At 46.5% G+C, this 18,797-nt stretch overlaps 1 protein-coding gene across 2 annotated transcripts; it reads right to left on the bottom strand.

Moving 5' to 3' along the window:
• Nucleotides 1-3,104: 3,104 nt before the first annotated feature.
• Nucleotides 3,105-18,658, bottom strand: PDCD2L (programmed cell death 2 like). 2 transcript variants are annotated; one of them, XM_087971802.1, is made up of 7 exons: nucleotides 18,521-18,658; nucleotides 17,803-17,966; nucleotides 15,087-15,156; nucleotides 11,927-12,285; nucleotides 10,114-10,227; nucleotides 6,654-6,805; nucleotides 3,105-4,273 (listed from the first exon to the last, which is right to left on the bottom strand). In XM_087971802.1, the coding sequence occupies exons 1-7, from the start codon at nucleotides 18,626-18,628 to the stop codon at nucleotides 4,116-4,118; spliced, it is 1,125 nt and encodes a 374-aa protein (XP_087827928.1). In that variant the 5' UTR covers nucleotides 18,629-18,658; the 3' UTR covers nucleotides 3,105-4,115. The 2 variants fall into 2 exon arrangements, with proteins under 2 accessions (XP_087827928.1, XP_026535941.1); XM_026680156.2 differs by having other exon boundaries at nucleotides 3,105-4,246.
• Between the last annotated feature and the right edge of the window lie 139 nt (nucleotides 18,659-18,797).

Here is an 18,797-nt window from a genome sequence, read left to right as displayed (position 1 = left end):
CACCTTGTTGATGATCCAAGCTCTGTCAAGCACCTTGGAGTTCTCATCTCTAATGATCTAAGTGCTAGAGCCCACTGTAACTACATAGCCAAAAAGGCGTTAAGAGTTGTTAACCTAATCTTACGTAGCTTTTTCTCTGGTAATATCACACTACTAACTAGGGCATACAAAACATTTGCTAGACCAATACTCAAATACAGCTCATCAGTCTGGAACCCACATTACGTATCTTATATTAGCACAGTTGAGAAAGTCCAGAAATATTTCACAAGAAGAGTTCTCTACTCCTCTACTCGTTGTAGAATACCTTATGCCACCAGACTTGAAATTCTAGACCTAGAAAACTTTGAATTACACTGTCTTCATTCTGATCTAAGTATGGCATATAAAATCATACATTGCAATGTCCTACCTGTCAATGAATACTTCAGCTTCAACCATAACAACACAAGAGCACACAATAGATACAAACTTAAGGTTAACCGCACCAAACTTGATTGCAGGAAATACGACTTCAGCAACAGAGTGGTCAATGTCTGGAATACTCTACCTGACTATGTGGTTTCTATCCCAAATCCCCAAAACTTTAACCTTAGACTGTCTACTGTTGACCTCACCCGTTTCCTAAGAGGTCTGTAAGGGGCATGCATAAGCGCACCAATGTCCCTGTCCTATTGGGGTTTTTATTTTTATTTTTCTTATACGTATCCATGTATTCATAACTATGTTTTTACTTATACCTATTATCTTGTAAGCAATGGACAAAAATAAATAAATAAAAAATAAAACAAATATCCCGGCAGGCAGGGGGGGAGGGGCTGGGGAGCAGGGAAGGCAGCTCAGAATGTGGCTGGCTCTTCCATCCGTTTGGGAGGGGTGCAAAGCAGCAGGACCCCCCCCTTCCGATCCAGCCAGACACCACAGGAGCAGCCAGCACTGCAAAGCGTGGATAAGCTAATATTTGGAATAGACTCTCCTGCTTGAGCAGGGGGTTGGACTGGATGACCTCCAAGGTACTTCCAACTCTGTTATTCTGTTATTCTAAGCAGACGCGCTTTTCCCCCCAGTGAAAATTGGAAGCCCTTGGATGTTGGCGAAAGGAGCTCAGTTTTCTGGTGACTTCTCTGGCGATACAAGTACAGAAGCTTTTATCAACATTTATTATATTCCATGAAGGACTGACTCTAAGCTTGGATTCATACAATACACAACGTTTTATTATACTGTAATCGTGGTTGGCTGAATATGCCACAATAGCTTGAATTTACACAAAACTGCAAACCATGTGTTTTACAAAACACACTGCAAGGTTTCCACTAAAGCGGGGGTCTCCAACCTGAGCCACTTGAAGACTTCCAACTCCCACAATTCCTCAGCTGAGGAATTCTGGGAGTTGAAATCCACAAGCCTTCAAGCGGCCAAGGTTGGGGATCCCTGCACCATGCCATTTAATAACCGTACATCACCTGCCAAAACCACTCGACACAACGGCAGTTTTTTCCCTTCCTGCCCTCACTCTGCTGGGCACCTAATTACCACAGTGCTGTTTTATGTTAAGGATACTTACCATTTAGCGTGGCTGTGTTAGTAGTTCTTCTCATCTTCCTTCTTCCTGCATCTTAGCTAAGCTGTTCTGTGTTTCTGTGGTGGGAATTTGCGAGCGGGGAACAGTTGATTTGGAGCAGAAGAGCAGAATAGTGTGGAATCCATGCTAGGCATCTTCACGGCCATTTAACCCCGAGTGTGGAATTTCACAGCCTCAACACCTCTTGGGGGTGTTTCCCAAAATTTCTCAAGGATGCTGGATTGATTGAAGGACTGGTCAGGAGGGGAGGGATGGGGAACCAGAGGAATAGTTGTGCATTGTTGCACAGGAACTTTCAATTCCGCCTGAATTTACTGCAATCAGCATCTCTTAGTAAAAGCACTCTCATGGGTAAAAGGTAAAGGTTCCCCTCGCACATACCTGCTAGTCGTTTCTGGCTCTAGAGAAAGCACTCTTAGTGTCAACCAAATGGAGTTGAAGGTTTTTCTTCCCCAAGGGACCAGACTGAGGCAGGTCTGACACCAACAAGGGAGTAACACCATGCAATTACAGCCTCCGCACAACATGGAAAGTTCTATCAGGCATTATAGCCACTAAGTTACAGGGCATATGGGTCAATACATGAGCACAGCTCAGAAGGGCATTGGAAACAATGCCAAAGGCTCAAAACATCAGTTGCTCATTGATAAAGCAATTGCCCATGAGGCTAGGGCTAGGCACATTGATCTGATAGGATTCAGTGCCACACACATGGGTTTGTGTATGCCTGGCACTATACACAATCAACAGGACTCTGAGAGCCTTCCTCAAGCGTTCATGAAGATCTGGAAGCTCCTCACAATGTAGTGCTTTCCACCCCAACATCCAAAGACTGTACACCAACCAGACAAAGGTCAGTGGGGTGGGGATTGGTGAGTGCCAAAGTTGCTGTCATGGATGAAACCTAGAGCATCCAAGAGGGCATCAGTAAGATGGCACCCAAAGATGGGCTGCTGAGAGGTAGCAGCAGCCGTGGAAGATCCAGCAGAAGATGATCACTTTACTAAACAAATAATTCCCTCAATACTGTCCAACTATTTTCAAAGTCTGCACTACTATTAATCTTCTCATCACTCCTTATCACCCATCCCCTCCCACTTGTGACTGTAGGACTGTAACTTTGTCACTTGTATCCTACGATTTATATTGACTGTTTCCTAGTATGATTTAATTGCTTATTTGTACTCCATGAGTATCATTAAGTGTTGTACCTGATGATTCTCGACTCTTGACGAATGTATCTTTTGTTTTATGTGCACTGAGAGCATTTGCATCAAAGACAAATTCCCTGTGTATTCAATCACACTTGGCCAATAAAGAATTCTACTCTATTCCATGTGCCATGGCAAAGTATGACCTCATGTGGGATGTACCCTCAATAGCTGCGGTGGAAGATATTGGGAAATTCCAGCAGTGGCAGGAAAGAGTTAGACTGAAAGACAGCACTGATCACAGCAGCACAAGAATAAGCACCGAGGACCTGATCCGTAGAAGGCGGGGTCTACTACTCTAGACAGGCTATGCAGGAAGTAACAGTGTTTATTAATCAAATTTATACCATGTTGCAATCCTATGACTCTTGGTAGGTCATGAGATAGGAATATACAGTAATATGATAAGTATCAGTGGTGGGATTCACCATTTCAACTGGTTCTGTGGGTGTGGCTTGGTGGGCATGGCAGGGAAAGGTTACTACAAAATCCCCCTTCCCTCCCCACCCCACTAACCTGCTTTCCAGCTCCGTTCTCCTGGGCAGGGCAACAAAAGAAGACCCAGCCGATCAGCTGGGACTCAGGAGGCAGAGAATAGATGGGGTTGGCGGGGCCAGTCACAGGTGGCATTTGCCGGTTCTCCCAACTACTCCAAATTTCCGCTACCGGTTCTCCAGAACTGGTCAGAACCTGTGAATCCCACCCTCTGATGGGCAGTGGAAGTGGAAAGTGCTGGCTTCCACAATTGAGTTCCAGGGAGCATTGGAAATCTCCCCTTCCCTTCCAACAGATCTGAGCAATACTCAAAATTTCCACTACCGGTTCTCTAGAACTGGTCAGAACCGGCTGAATCCCACCTCTGATACACATGATAATCAAAACCCAGGCCCAACCTAGGATATCAGGTCTCAAAAGCCTGCTGGAGAAGCTTTTTCTGAAAGGCGGGCCAAATGGGAGAGAAGAATGAACCTGTTAAGGTCATTCCAGAAGGGCTGCTCCAACACCAAAAAGGCAATGCCTCCAGGACCACATCCATGACCTCCAGGAAATTGGGGGGGAAAATCGCTGCTTCTCCCTGCATCAGTATGGCCAACCCAGCTGTAGTGGGAAGATGCAGAAACCCCGCCCCCAACACAAAAGGCTTTACAGAGTCGTGCATGGGTGCACATCTACACAATATATGCTCCTGAGCCTGGACAATATTAGCCAGGTAGGACCAGTGGAGGCCAACATTCCTCTTTTTGACAAACTACAGGGCTTCATATATCCGATTCACTCTTCTTGTGTGCCTTCAGTTAGGCAAGCAATGAAAATAGAATCTATTTAAACAATCGCTGGTCTGGATCTTCTTGTACAAAAATAAATTCTTCCAAGGGTGAAGAACAGCCGGCTGTCCAACAACTTTTCTCACACGTGTAGACTATTGCAGTTCCAAATTCTACTGATGTATCTGCCAAAAAAAAAAAAGAGAGAGCGCCTTTTCAAGGTTATTGCCCTCATCACAAATGCATGTAAAGAGATAATTCACGAAAGTGTTGTCCTTCTAACAAAGAGAGACCATAAAAACACAGGATTAAAGTCAACCCTCACCCACGCAATCAGTAGTCTCTCAAAAGATGTCCCAAATGCTGGCCTCATACCTCCCTCCCCCAACACCTGAGGGAAGACACAAGTCTGAACAGACTTCTGGAAAGCAAGGAGGGACCGAGCCCTGTGTGTTTCAGGGGAGAGGGATAGGCACAATGACAGAAAATGCTCTCTTCCCGGGAGAGCCCTAAAGCAGGGACCTCCAACCGTGGCCACTTTAAGACTTGTGGACTTCAACTCCCAGAGTTCCTCAGCCAGCTTTGCTGGCTGAGGAACTCTGGGAGTTGAAGTCCACAAGTCTTAAAGTGGCCACGGTTGGAGGCCCCTGCCCTAGAGCAAGCCCACCTTAACCAATCTAGTTGGGATGGGTAGGTGTCATCATGGAGAGCTGACAAATGGTCCTGGCCCTGTGCCATGCAGGGCTTTAAAAATGACACCCAACACCTGGGGGGGAAAAACGGGAAGCTGGTGCAACTTGTGCCAGGGCAAGATCCAAGCTGCTCAGGATTGCATCTGCTGCTGCATTTTGGACCACTTGAAATTTCCAGGTGGCTTCATTTGGCAGTAGTTCCAAGGAGAGGGGGGCCCAATATGAGTCTGGAGTCCCAGTCAAGCAATAGACACAACTGGAGCATCACATGAATTCGTGCCAAGGCCCCGTGGGCATGGCTGTCCTCTGTTCCTCCAATGCAGCTATGGGTCCAAGAAGATCCCCCAAATTGTACAGCCCGTCTCTCTGGGGAAATGCCACCTGTCAATAGCAACTCTCCAGGGAAGGGAACTCCAAACGTGACAACTTTTCAGACTTTTAAAACTGCTGAGGTTAAGTTGTGCAGCTGGTTCCCCTCCATCCAGACCACCATAGCCTCCAGACATAGCATAAACATCTGAATGGGATTATGCAGATGTATGCATCTATTCTGAGGAAGGTGTTATGGCCACCTCCACTCCAACACATTCTGGGCAGCTTGCAAAATCTGATGTAAAGTTAAAAGCAAAACACAGCATGACAGCGTGTGCGCGCACACCCACACACGCCCATACAACACACTAACCCCAACTTCTGGGCCCAAACCAGGTTTAAGAACTTTTCTGAACTCTAAGAGATGTGTGCCATCTGTATTTCTGGAATTGTTGTTCCAGTGGTTCAGGGCAAGACGAAGAGGATAAAAAGCAGCACCCAAACGCCCATGCAGTTTAATTTAAGAGAAGCTTGGAGTCCAATATATTCAGATCCACAAAGATGAACTTGTGAGAACAGGGAGGGCCTCGGCTTTCTTCCAAAGAGGCATTAAGCCACCATCTGGACCAAACCAGGTGCCACCTCCTAAGAAGCCATGACCACCCAGGAGGACATGGGGCCAGACCAGTGGTGGTATTCTACCGGCTCCGCCCCGTTCTGCCAACCTTTATCTTCTTTTTTTGAAGCGCAGCTGCTTTGCGCGGCACACAAGAGTGCTATGCGGCAGCTGCTGAAGCAACCAGGAGAGTGCAGGCTTGCAGGAGGTGAGTCGGAATGTCTCTGTGCCTGCGGAAAGTGCGTGTTTGGCGCGTGTGTGCATGCAAAGTGCGTGCACACACACAAAGCATGCCCACCAAGCCACGCCCACTGAACCGGTGGTAAAAGTGTTTGAATCCCACCCCTGGTCCAGATCACAGCGGGGCCAGCTGCAAGGACCCTCAACCACATTTTCAGAACCAACCAACTGACTCTCTACCAGATAACTGAGCAAAGTCCTGCCTCAGTCACTTCCGTGCGATCATCCGCTTAAAGCAAATCCAAACAACTGTATCTAAAAGAGGCTAAGCATGTTCTTCACCAGTGCAGGAGCTTCCCCTGGTCCTTCCTGCCTTTTATGTTTGCAAGAAGTCTGAAAGGTCTGGGAAAGAAGCCCAGATACCGATACTTAAGAGATATGTGTGATATGACGGCACCTTCTGAATTCCAAGGATTTGGAGGTTAAGCCTCCCTGGGACTTATTGCCCACAAGCTGTTAGCATCTCAAGGATCATCTAGTCTGGCAGACTGGGGAAAAAAATAATTTATTGTAATAGAAATCTGCAGAAGTAATAGAACAGCCAAACCAGATTGACAGGACCTTTGCAAACAGAAGCAGTATATAGGCAGAAATCAGCAGAACAGCCATCCCTTCTGAAGTAGAGCCTCCAGTTTTCTACCCAGCCCCTCTTCCCTATTTACACCACAGAAAGGTAACACCCCCCCCCCCCAAAAAAAATAACTAATTGCCATCTTAATTCAGGCTGCCTACCATTTTCTCTGGTCTTCAGCATGTTGACTAGGGTTGGCATCAGCTGGAATTCAAAGATTCTCTTGCTTTTGCAGTTGTTACAGGGTGGGATTCTTGTCTGGAAGTCTGCAGGTGGGGGGGTAATAAATAAAGGTTGGCCATTCCAGGAGTATCTAAGAGGCAAAAGGTTCCAAACTTATTATTACGCCAAGCTTCCATTTAGGGAAAAAGCTAGGCAGCTAACACAAAAAATACACAGTAAGAATACTTACGATAGCAGTAGCGATAGCGATATAGCAGTGGCACTTAAGATTTATATACCGCTCGCTCCATAGTGCTTTACAGCACTCTCTGAGCACTTTTTAAATGTCAGCGTATTTTCCCCAACAATCTGAATCCTCATTTCATCGACCTCGGAAGGATGGAAGGCTGAGTCAACCTTGAACTGGTCAGGATCGAACTCCTGGCAGTGAGCAAAGTCAGCCTGCAATACTGCATTCTAACCACTGTGCCACCATGGCAGTAGAGTAGAACAGAATTAGAATAAAATAAGAATAGAATAGACATGGACATGGACATGGACATAGAACCGCTCCATAGTGCTTTCCAGCCCTCTCTAAGCAGTTTACAGAATCAGCCTCCTGCCCCCAACAATCTGGGTCCTCATTTTACCCACCTTGGAAGGACAGAAGGCTGCGTCCACCTTGAGCCCAATCAGGATTGAACCCCAGGCTGTGTTTAGAGGTTGCCTGCAACACTGCACTCTAACCACTGTGCCACCATGGCCCTTCTGGACCTCCTCCAATCCCAAAACACCCAGGCCTATCTTTTCAGATGGTTGGTTTAATAATACAGGTAGTCCTCAACTTACAACAGTTCATTTAGTGACCGTTCAAAAGTCACTGATAAAGGTGACTTAGGGCCTTTTTTTCATACTTGCAATTCTCGCAGCATCCCTGTGGTCACGTGATCAAAATTCAGACGCTTGGCAACTGACTCGTATTTATGACAGTTGAAGTGTCCCATGATCAACTGATCTCCTTTTGCGACCTTCTGACAAGCAAAGTCAGTGGGGAAGCCGGATTAACAACCGTGTTACCAACTTAACATCTGCAGTGATTCATTTAACAACGGTAGCAAGAAAGGTCATAAAATGGGGCCAAACTCCCTTAACCAATGTCTCACTTAACAACATAAATTTTGGGTTCAGTTGTGGTCGTAAGTTGAGGACTACTTGCATTCCACTGTCATTGTATTTCATGGCCTATTATATAATGTATAGTATATTATAAAACAACAACACACACAGTGTAGTATTGCAGCACAATTGTATGAACCAAAGGAGATCAACTGAGAATATTTTTTGCTGCAGAAACTGCCAAATGTTTGGCTTATATTTGGAATACCTGATCTTGATTTATTGTTACAAGGACTTTCAGCTATACATAGAGAAAATATTTTGCTTCAGATTGATACAACAGTGGTGGGACTTATCTCTGGGGAGGATGAGTCTGCCTACCGAGGTGAGGTGGTCCGCTTGCTTTTGTGGTGTGGAAACAATAACTTGGTCCTCAACACCAATAAAATCAAGGAGCTTATAGTGGATTACAGAAGGAACAGATCAGACATCCACCCCTTGGCTTATCAGTGGAGACCGAGGGGAGCAAGTGGCTAGTTTTAAGTTTCTGGGTGTTACCCTAAAAGAGAACCTGACCTGGGGGGCCCCCATTGCAGCCCTGGTCAAAAGGGCCCAGCAGAGATTATACGACCTGAGGCTTCTCAGAAAACAACTGAATGAAAAACTGCTGGTGACCTTCTCCCGCTGCACCATAGAGAGTATCTTAACTTACTGCACCTCTGTATGGTTTGCCAATTGCACAGGGGCAGGTAGGACAGCGCTCCAGAGGGATAACGCCATTGACCAGAGGATCATGGGTTGTCCCCTCCCCCCTTTTTGGAAGAGCTTTATAGCTCCCGTTGCCTTAAGAAAGTTCAAAACTTTCTCAAAGATCCATCTCATCCTGGGAACCCTTTTTTTGAACTATTACCATCTGGCAGACGGTACAGGACAATAAAAACAAGGACAAATAGGCTGAAAAACAGCTTCTATCCCAGGGCAGCAACTCTTTTGAATTTTACTATGTAGTGCAGGGTTGGTGCTGGTCGGGGGTTTCCAGTTCAATGTGCGGAGTGTGAAGGATGTGTGTTCGTATTTATTTTCATGGTCATGATGTGCACTGAAGACGGTGTTTGATTTCATTGTACGAGGTGCAATGACAATAAAGTAAACTAAGTCCACCTTTTAGTTTAGTTCAGTTCATTGGAGCCAACGGTTGGGATATTTACTTAAGAAGGGGAACAGCCCTATGGCGCCTCCCAATTCAGTGGGGAACCTGCTCAGAAAGGACAGCATCAAAATTCAATGCCACAATGCCAACGGGCAGCAACTGCTTTTGTTCATACTTTACAACAGGGATCCCCAACCTTTTCGACGCCGCGGCCCGGTTCCGACATCAGCTGGGCGCCGCGGCCCGGTACCGGCGTCAACTGGGCGCCGCCATCTTTTATGACGAAAAGGCGCTTCGGTGGCGTCACGGGCGCTGTTTCGTCATAAAAGATGGCGGCGCTCAGTGCTTCTGGTGAGCTTTTTCGGGTAGAAATGGCTTTCTACCCGGAAAAGCTCACCGAGCGCTGGCGCCGCCATCTTTTATGATGAAAACAGCGCTTCCGGTGAGCTTTCTACCCGGAAAAGCTCACCAGAAGCGCTTTTTTACCAAAAAAAAAGATGGCGGCGCCCAGCAACCAGCGGCCCGGTAAGGCTTGTTCCGCGGCCCGGTACCGGTCCGCGGACCGGCGGTTGGGGACCCCTGCTTTACAATGTTTACAGCAGGCACATAAAACACTTTGCCAGCTGAATGCCGCCGTTTGCCTCAGATCCTCCCCTTCCATTGCTAAAACGAAGCCATATAACCCTCTTCCCTACCTTCCAGGAACATCATTACACTATCAGCGGCCCGCCTTGGGGGAATGCTGTGGGAGATAAGGGAGTATGGACACCAACAGGAACCAGAGGTGTCAAACCGAGTATCTTCCTGGGAAAGGAATTTACAACCCTGCCAGAGGCACCTGGTTTCCAAAACATTGGAATCGATACCTGATTGGACTGCTGCCAAAGGGGGGAGGATTTGGGACATGGGGATTGCTACCAATATGTGATTTTCACCTGGATTGGAGGAAATAAAAGGACTGTGCGATGGGGGGGGGTATTTATGCCGTGGGAACCTATTATATTAGCGTTGCTACTTCTGTATCCATATCAGTTCAGTAAAATATACTCTTGGAGAATGACACTGGCCCAAGAGTATTTGAACTGCGTGGGACGGTTGACAGCAGGGCTCGAAAATATTCTAAATTCTAGCTTACTTCCAAACACAATCTGCCCTTTTAATACACAGAAGCTAAATAAATGGGCCTCACCTACCTTAAGATCTGTTCCTGGCAGGAGGAAATTCTTTTCATGAATTTGTAGAATATCTGGTTTCTCTTTTCAGCTTCACTCTTCTCATACTTCTCACCAGAGGCATCAGGGGTGTAACTAAGCATAGGGGAGACACTGATAGTACAGCCATCACAATATTACTGCATTAGTAACAAACTGTTTTCTACTAAACAGAGGAAGTGAAAACTTGGGACTGGGATATCCACAGGATGTGGTTAAGAGCCATGACATCAGGGTTGAAGCTCTGCCTGGTTTATCACACCTGGAGGAAGATCTATCTATAGTAATTTTATGCTGTTGACTTTATGACTCATCCTGATCATTTTTACTGAAGGGAATAGTAATAATAAATAAAGAAATGTAACAGAATATATTATAGCATTAAGTAGAAAGTTACTTTATAGGCATTTGTTCTCTTGTATATGTAGAAGTATTTCTGTTAATGTTCTGACCCAAGCCTCGTTCAAAGCAAACAAATACCAAACAGAGATAAAAGCAAAACCTCTTTAATGCTTCTCTGTGAATTCCGTTCATTCATAGTAAAACGCTATTAAAAACTAATTGTCCCAGATAAGAACAAGCCTGGTCAAGGCTGCCAAGAACACTACATTAAATTGCAAGGAAATAATCAAAACCAAAAGTCTCCAAACACAAACCAAACTTCCACAAGACTTGAAGTGCAATAACCTCTTTGCTTCCTGCAAAGAATCCCACCTCTGAGGGCTGGCTTTTATCTCTTAAGGGAGGGACCATCACCCTGCAGCCTTACTCCCGTGCTGCTGCAGCTGCTCTTTCCTTCGAGCAGCCCTGCGCACACGCCCACTGGGCACAGGCTCCTCGGGGACCTCTTCATCATTGCTGCCATCCTCCACAATCTCCGAAGGCAGCGCTCCACTCCCCGATGGTCCTGGCCCCATCCCTGCATCACATGCAGGCCCCTCATCCGAGTCCTTGCTCTCCGAGACCTCAGCCATAACCGTAACAGTTAAGCATTTACCACTCTGTACACATTTGTTATCTTGCTGTTGTAAAAAAAGATTTCCTTAACCATTCACTTGTTGTAAAACAATTATAAACACATGCCTGCAATCAGTTATATCCTTCTCCTATTAAGGCATATAGTTCTCCCATCTAAATCAATCTGAATCCATCAGTTTTCCTGGATTGACACATCTCACCCCGCATCCTCTGGGAATGTAGTGTATCCCAAGCCTCCCAGAGTAATCCATACCTTTGAAGTATGCTGTTAATAGCCTCCTCAAGTGGTCAGTTGTGATCAGTTAGGAAGACAATAGGAGAAGAGATAACGAAAGGTAAAAGTTGCCAGAAAAAGAGCTGTCTTTTGCAGGAAGATGTAAATCTAAGTTAGAGAGTTTTACAATGCAGTTAAAGTATATGACTTTCATTGTTTCACATGCTTTGTAGGCTTCCTCTCATGTCTATCTTGTGTATATGTCTGGATTAGTTTTACCCTAACTTTGCTTGACCAAATTAAAGTTTGATTTTGTTCTTCAAAGCCTCTGCTTAAGTTCATTTTTGGCACATTGTGATCTAAAGTTATAGCAAGACTTTACATTACATTTGTACTTTTATTACCTGAGTGGTTTGTACTTTTGTGAGCTGCTTTGAAGCCTACAATAGAAAACTATAAATATTCAAATAGCAAGTCTCTTGAGTATACTCCATTCTATGACGTACATTCTCCATATCTGCAGACCTGGCTGTTGCTTGGCACCACTCTAGGACCTTCGCAACCCAGAGAAAACTTTCAGGTTCACCTTGGCTCAAGCCTCACCTTGCTGACATCCAATGCTCCAAATCCACACCCTCCCTCTGCTGATACTCCTTTAGGAGCCTCTGGGCATCATCCAGGTGGTCCCAACAGAGGTAGTCTTCTTCATCCACTACACTGATGTAGTAGGGCTGGAACTCAGGGCCGCGGCTGGAGGGCTTGATCTGCTCTTCCCGAGTCAGATCACAAAGGGCCCCGGGGTTTCCCCCCAGGCTCATCCTCTGCAACAGAGCCGCACACTGTGTTTCTCTGGGGATAGAGCTGGAAGTCCCACACAGCTCAGAAGGTGCCTCTTCACAGTCCTCTCCCCAGTCCTCTGCTCCACTGCACCAGTCCGTGGCTGCTTGGGTCCATTCTTGCTCCTATCAAACCAAGGGATACAGAAGTGACTTATGCAGAGCCCGATCCAAGCAGCTATAAAAGCAGTTGCTTCAATCCATCCAGCTGGAGACTTTTCCAGACCTTGAGGAGTCAGGATATGTTTATATTCTTTTTTTTTAATGCCAATATGAGTCATGTTTGAGATGGGCAGCTATATAACTTAACTAATATATAAATCTGGCTGGGGCCTTCTGCCTGCAGAACTGTTGTGGTTCGCCGGCAGCTGGTGCAGACAGCAGCAGAATCGGACTGTGGGGAAGAATGGGGACCAGTCCGGGAGTCTGGAGAGGACTCGAACGAGGTTCCTGCATTCGATGAAGAGATGGGACCAGGGCCACCTGGGAATGGGGTGCTGCCTTCGGAGGCTCCAGAGTCTGGCAGCAGCGAGGCAGAGGAACAAGGGGAGTCTGTTTGCACTGCGCGTGTGTGCCGTGCGCAGAACTCCTAGAAGGCAAGAGCAGCTGAAGCAGAAGGGGCGATTCGGGAGTAAGGCTTGGAGGTGATTGCCCCTCCCCTAAGATATAAAGGAAGTGCAAAGGTAGGGAAACCTTTGCTGGAGGCAAAGTCGTTAGCTCTGTTCAGATTCATCCTTGAAGCTCTGTGTGGACTTTGTACTTCGGTTGGTTTTTTAGTTCATTTGGCACTTTAGTTGTTGGCAGCACTTCAAAGGAGAGAAAGGTGGGTGCTTATCTTGAGGGACTGTTTGGGACTCATTACAGGCTGGGAATGAACATAATTCCCAGCGTTGAAATAAAACAAGAGTTCTTTGGGCTAAGTGTGTGCTTAATTACGGTCTTGGGAAGCCTTGGTCAGAATAAGAACAGAGCTGTACCTTTGAGCTCTTTACGCTTCTTTCAGGGGACACAGTGAAGGTTTTGAACAGCTGAAAACATCTTTGAAATTGAACACGTGGCTATAGAAAAATCAATTTAAAATGATCAAGGAGAATATTTGTAGCTTGGGGTTGAAATGAGGGGTACTTAGTGCTCTCTGAACTTTTCTTGCAAGTGTTTTATTACCTGAACTAGGTAACATCATCAGTGCTAGTAAGGAATGGGATCTGCTCTTAATTTATATTCTAGCAGCTTGTCCCATCAGGGTTGGTGGAAGTTTCTTGGTCTTCGGAGTTTCTTTGGTTGGGCTGTTTACTGTTAGCTGGTTTGGTAGTTCTTTGATTGGGATGCTGTTTACTTCTTGATCATTGGTCTGATGTTAATCTTTGCATTGATCATGGCTCATCTGATTGTCGATTGCTGATAGGAAGGTGGTTTGATCTTTTTGTTTCCTTTTTAGCTTGTGGTTTGCCTCTTTTGCATAGCATGTGGCTTATGTGTTTATTAGTGGCCAATTTGTCAAGATGCCAGGCTTCCTGGAATTCGGTAGCATTTTTGGATTTGGCTTGGTTTAGGATTGGTGACAGCTGTCCAGTTGAAACTATGGTTAGTCTGCCCATAATTAAACAGTTTTCATCATGTCATCTGACTTCTCCTTGGCGTTCATGGCTTGATGTTCTGACCATTGGTGTTCTGACCAATTGGCCATCAATAGGCACATAGACATAAACATCTACATACTAGGCAAAAGAGACAATCAACAAGCCAAAGAGGAACAAAAAGACCAAAAGAAGTTTCCTAACAGCAATCAACCCCCAGATGAGCCAAGATTAATGCCAAGATTAACATCAGACCAACCAGCAATCAAGAAATGAACAATACCCCAAACAAGAAACTGCCAAACAAGCTAACAGGAAACAGTCCAGCCAAAGAAACCTCCAAGACCATCAGTGCTAACAAAGCAAGCCACCAGAAAATAAAAGCAAAAGCCACTCTCTACTAGCACTGAGGATGTTACCTAGTTTGGATATGAAACATCTTTAAGAAAACCAGCAAGCTGAGTGTGTGTGAAAGACCCCTCAAATTTAACTGTATTTTGGAGAGAAACTCTGATAGATTGTCTAGGCCAATTTCAGCTAAATTTCAGGCTGGGGTTTAGTTTTGAGGCAGCCTTCGTTCCTCTTGTCAATGTGGTAGAGCTGGGATGGCAAGAGGTTGGATGAAGGACATCCTCCAAGAGTGAAATATGCCAATCCCAACTGGAGCAGGTACCACATTAAAAAAGAAACTTGAACAAAAATAAATTAGGCATTTTTTTTTTAACAATCTGAACATTGTTCAACCTATTATAACCTAACCAACACATAGTAGAACGCTTCTGGTTCACAGAGAATGTTTGCCTATCCTTGCACCCAGACTGGGAAGTTGATGTAAAAAGGCATGTTAGTCTTCCCATTAATATTCCATATAACTTGTTGCTGTTGTTAGTCGCGAAGTCGTGTCCGACCCATCGCGACCCCATGGACAACATTCCTCCAGGCCTTCTTGTCCTCTACCATTCCCAGGTCCATTTAAGCTCATGCCAATTGCCTCCATATAACTATACTGAGCTATATACAGTAGCTAGATTGAGACAAGGTGCACAGATATAATAAATATATTCTGGTGAAGAATACACATATTATCTTGTAGCATGTTGCAAGCTACCCTTGTGTTTCAACAGACTAATGCATATAATGCTATCTCTCCCTATGTTTCACTGACACTTAGGTACTAGATACAAGCTACTAGGTCAATAGCCATGAAATGCCCCAATTCTAACGTGAATTTCTTAATCAATAGTTAAGCAAAGGCTTGTACTTCTACATTAGAAGTTCCTCCACAGTTAGAAAGCTGACCCGGTCCACATGCAACTGATTACAGAATATATTCTCTGCAGCTCACAATACCTGCTTCCATGTGCAGCCTTGTATTTCGTTTCTTGGGACTTGCAAATACTGGGATCGTAACACCTTCCAGCTTTAAAAACATAGTACAGACAATAGCAAGAGACACAAATTAATTAATGCTAACAAAATTACATCCCAGTAATTTTACTAGATTTGACAGCTTAAGGGAAAAAGGTAACCTGCATAAATCAAGAAATTTCTAATTTGTATTCCTTTTCTGCCATGTTCTCATTGGGTGAACTAATGCAGGATGCCACCTGATTTTAAAACAGGCCACTAGTCTATTTTGCTTTGCACAGTATTCATGCAATATACGGTTTGCTTTATTACAACAGATTACCTCAACAGAGTAAAAAATAAACTATGGGTTATAAATCACAGTGGCTGGCTTCACACAGCATACTAAGCCAGGGGTCCCCAACCACCGGTCCACGGACCGGTACGTGGAGCACTCTGTACCGGGCCGCAAAGAAAAAAAAATTTAAAAAATGGCGGCTTTCTTCGCCTTCGGTGAATGCTGTTGGGATCAAGGATCAAGGACACAAATGAAAGAAGGGGCGGGAGGAAGCAACCAAAGCCTGTCCTGCTCTCCGGCTCAGCGGCTTCGGTTTCCTCCCGCCTCGTTCCTCTCTCAGTCGCTCTCTCGCTCCTCCACCAGCCCAGGAAGAAACTGCTTCAAAGAAGCCAGGGGGGGGTGTGTGTGTGGCTTTTCCTGTCGCCGCAGCTCCTCCGAAGTGCCCGTTCACCCCCACCCCGCCCGCCCGCGGTTCAATCCAGTGCTCCGTTCTGCCTGCCTGCCTGCGTTTCTGGTTGTTTCGGAGCAGCTTCGGCTGATAAAAAGAGGCGAATAGTTATTATTCTCAGCCGAAGCTGCTCCGAATCAACCAGAAACGAAGGCAGGCAGGCAGGCAGAATGGAGCACTGGATTGAACCGCGGGCGGGCGGGGGTGAACGGGCGCTACGGAGGAGCTGCGGCGACAGGAAAAGCCACCCCCACCCCGGCTTCTTTGAAGCAGTTTCTTCCTGGGCTGGATGTTAGAGGTCCATCGTAGCTCTGAATGATCCCTAAACAAGGACTACAGGAGCTTCCTAGGGAAAACACACTGACAAAATGCTCCTCATTCAATTCCTGTTTTCACCAAACAGAGATAAGAGAAACATCTGCATGAAATTTTGTAGCTACACAGCTGGGCAAGACCTAGAACTAGAGAGACTGCAGTCAGGTGTCTTTAATGCTAGTTGTAGGGTAAACATAAAGTTTTGGGAATGGAAAATAGAATCCCCCCGCCGGTCCTTGAAAAAGTGTTTCTGCTTGAAACTGGTCCCTGGTACAAAAAAGGTTGGGGACCACTGTACTAAGCCATACAAGGAGTCCTTGCTTGATGATGGCAATTTCCATTGTAAATCAAATCCTGTAACTTCAGCACTTAGCAATTGCAATTCCCAGTCTCACTTGCCATTGTTAAATGAGGATGGTGGATTGTTAAGCAAGGACCTCACATGGCCACATGACTTGCAACTTCCACAAGCAAAATCAATGGAGAAGCCAGCAGGAAACATCAAGTCCCAGTCGGCTCACATCAAGTCCCAGTTGGCAGGTGGGTGTTACGGGATGTGGGTAGGTAAGGGTGTTGACCAACCTTGGGCAGGCAAATGTATGATAGGGAGTGAAGGCAGGGGGATGTTGGGTAGCAGGCTCATCGGGAGAAAAAGCAGTGGGAGTGGCTTATGGGAGTGATTTGTGACCTTTCCTGCCTGTTTCCCCATTGACTTTGCTTGTGGGGAAGGCTGCAAATTGTGATCATGTGACTGTCTTAAGTGTGACAGCTGGGACTTCAAGGACCAGTTGCACACAGCAATTGTTCAACAGTATCACAACTTCAAACAGTTGCTGAACCTGTAAACTATGTTTATGATTTGCTGGGGTCCCTGAACCAAATCACAGCTCTGGAATATTCTTTACCATTTGAGGTCTTTGGCATGAAAGGAAAGTGCTCATCCATAACTGTCTTGCAAACTCTTGCAATAGGAAGGGCCTACATCTGGAGATTGCAGAAAATATTAAGAACTTTACAGAGTGAAGTATTACATTGATGGGCCATCTGCTAAAATAAAGCCAGGTCATGGCACATACTTCAAATTAAATCAGGAAGCCTGTAATTGTGGAGTCTGCCTGGCAAGAACAAAGAATGCTTATCCACAGGAGGATATGCGTGTGTAAATCTTGTAACAATCCTGGCTAATTGGAAAGCTGATAAAAGTAACACGTTAGCCAACTTGCAGACCTCAGATAAAAGTTAGGCCTGCAGCAAATCAAATGTGTATTAGATAACTCCTAGAGCATTCATTAGCCAAGATTTGGGAATAGGGACAAGCTAGAGACCAATAGAACAAATTGTAGAATTATTACTAAAATGTTTATTGGATGATATTTCTTATTATCTCACTTTGTCTCACCTTCTCCTTTAGTGAAAATGTATAAAACTTACTCAAGCCTTTGTTCTTGGCTCTTGGTATTTTGACCAGGAGCCCCTTTTCCTTGGAGGACTCCAGTAAAAAGCAATCAGAAAACCTGCACCTCGTGTCTGGTGTCTATCATTGGCTTTGGCACCAGGCTCAGACCCGAATTGGGGACAACATTGCATGACGACTTAGATTACCTACACAAATTTCACATAAACACAAGAAGTTCTGCCTGAGATAAAACCCAAACCACCTTTCAGAATTCCCCCAGCAGCTTTCTGTGGCACAAGCAAAAACGTTGATGACCCGGTGGTACTGTGAGCCTTCAAGGGGGCAATAGATTTGCACCACGTGGAGCAAGCCAGCCCTGCAAACCTCACAGGAGGGATGGATCCCAGGGACGGAGAGCTTCCAATCCTAGGAGAAAAAGGAAAGAACCTGCCACTGTTCAACCTTCAATAAAGGATCTTTTCTTTTTTTCCCCTCTCCTTCCTTCCTCACCAAGCAGCGCCACAAAAAGCCCCCAGGTGTGCTGGTTAGGCCGCCCTCTAACCAGCTGGTCTAATGCCTGCAGACACCCTGCAAAGGAAGCGGCTCCCAGCTACCCCTTCGCCCCCAACTGCCCAGCGGCATAAAGCTGGCCAGCTCAATTTCGGCCGAGGGTTTCCAACCCCCGGAGGACCCCCGGCTACCCAACCCGGCGCCTCCTCCTCGCGCTCCGAGAAAAAGCCGGGACCAGCCCGGCGTCCCGTTGCACCCCGCCTCCCTATCGCCAGCACCGCGGGGCAAGCGCAGCCGGAAGGCAGAGGCTCGAGGCCCTCCCGTTTCTTCCACAGTCCCGAGGTTTCAGGCGGGGACCCTGGCTCGGCCGAGCCCATCAAGCCCGGGCTCTCTCTATCTGCCCCACCCAGACCGCCCGGAGGAGGAAGCGTCGGCGTCCAGCGGAACGGCTCCGGGTCCCCAAAACCCACCGGAGACCCGCCCAGCTTGCTGGCGGCGCCCTGCGACGGGAGGCCATTGCCCGGCGGGACGGCGGCGTCGCGCAGCCCCAAAAGCACCCGAGGCGAAGCCGTCGCCATGGCGCCTCGGGCCACCCACGTGGCGGAAGGAGCGGCAAAGACCGGAAGTGCGGAGCCTCCCCTTCTCCCGCCCCTCGAAGACGGCAGGCGAGGACGGCCAAATGTGGGCGCGCGAAGCTGTCCCTTTCCAGCTGGACGCCGGCCTGCTGCTGCTGCTGCTGCTCCGGCG

The sequence above is a fragment of the Notechis scutatus genome, chromosome 9, assembly GCF_049901735.1.
Source record: "Notechis scutatus isolate UNSWTSFEM ecotype Mainland chromosome 9, rNotScu1.2, whole genome shotgun sequence".
NCBI classification, from domain to species: Eukaryota; Metazoa; Chordata; class Lepidosauria; order Squamata; family Elapidae; genus Notechis; species Notechis scutatus.
The sequence above is the reverse complement of the archived record's forward strand: the minus strand, read 5'-3'. Positions and strand labels throughout refer to the sequence as shown.

What these genes read in the sequence shown, in the direction of transcription:
- PDCD2L (XM_087971802.1), bottom strand. Translation starts at nt 18,628, where the DNA reads ATGGCGACGGCTTCGCCTCGGGTGCTTTTGGGGCTGCGCGACGCCGCC. An exon ending in GCAAGCTGGGCGGGTCTCCG is followed by an intron (nt 17,967 to 18,520) that starts GTGGGTTTTGGG and finishes TTTTTCTCCTAG; the next exon opens with GATTGGAAGCTCTCCGTCCC. An exon ending in GCTGAAGACCAGAGAAAATG is followed by an intron (nt 4,274 to 6,653) that starts GTAGGCAGCCTG and finishes AACCTTGAAAAG; the next exon opens with GCGCTCTCTCTTTTTTTTTT.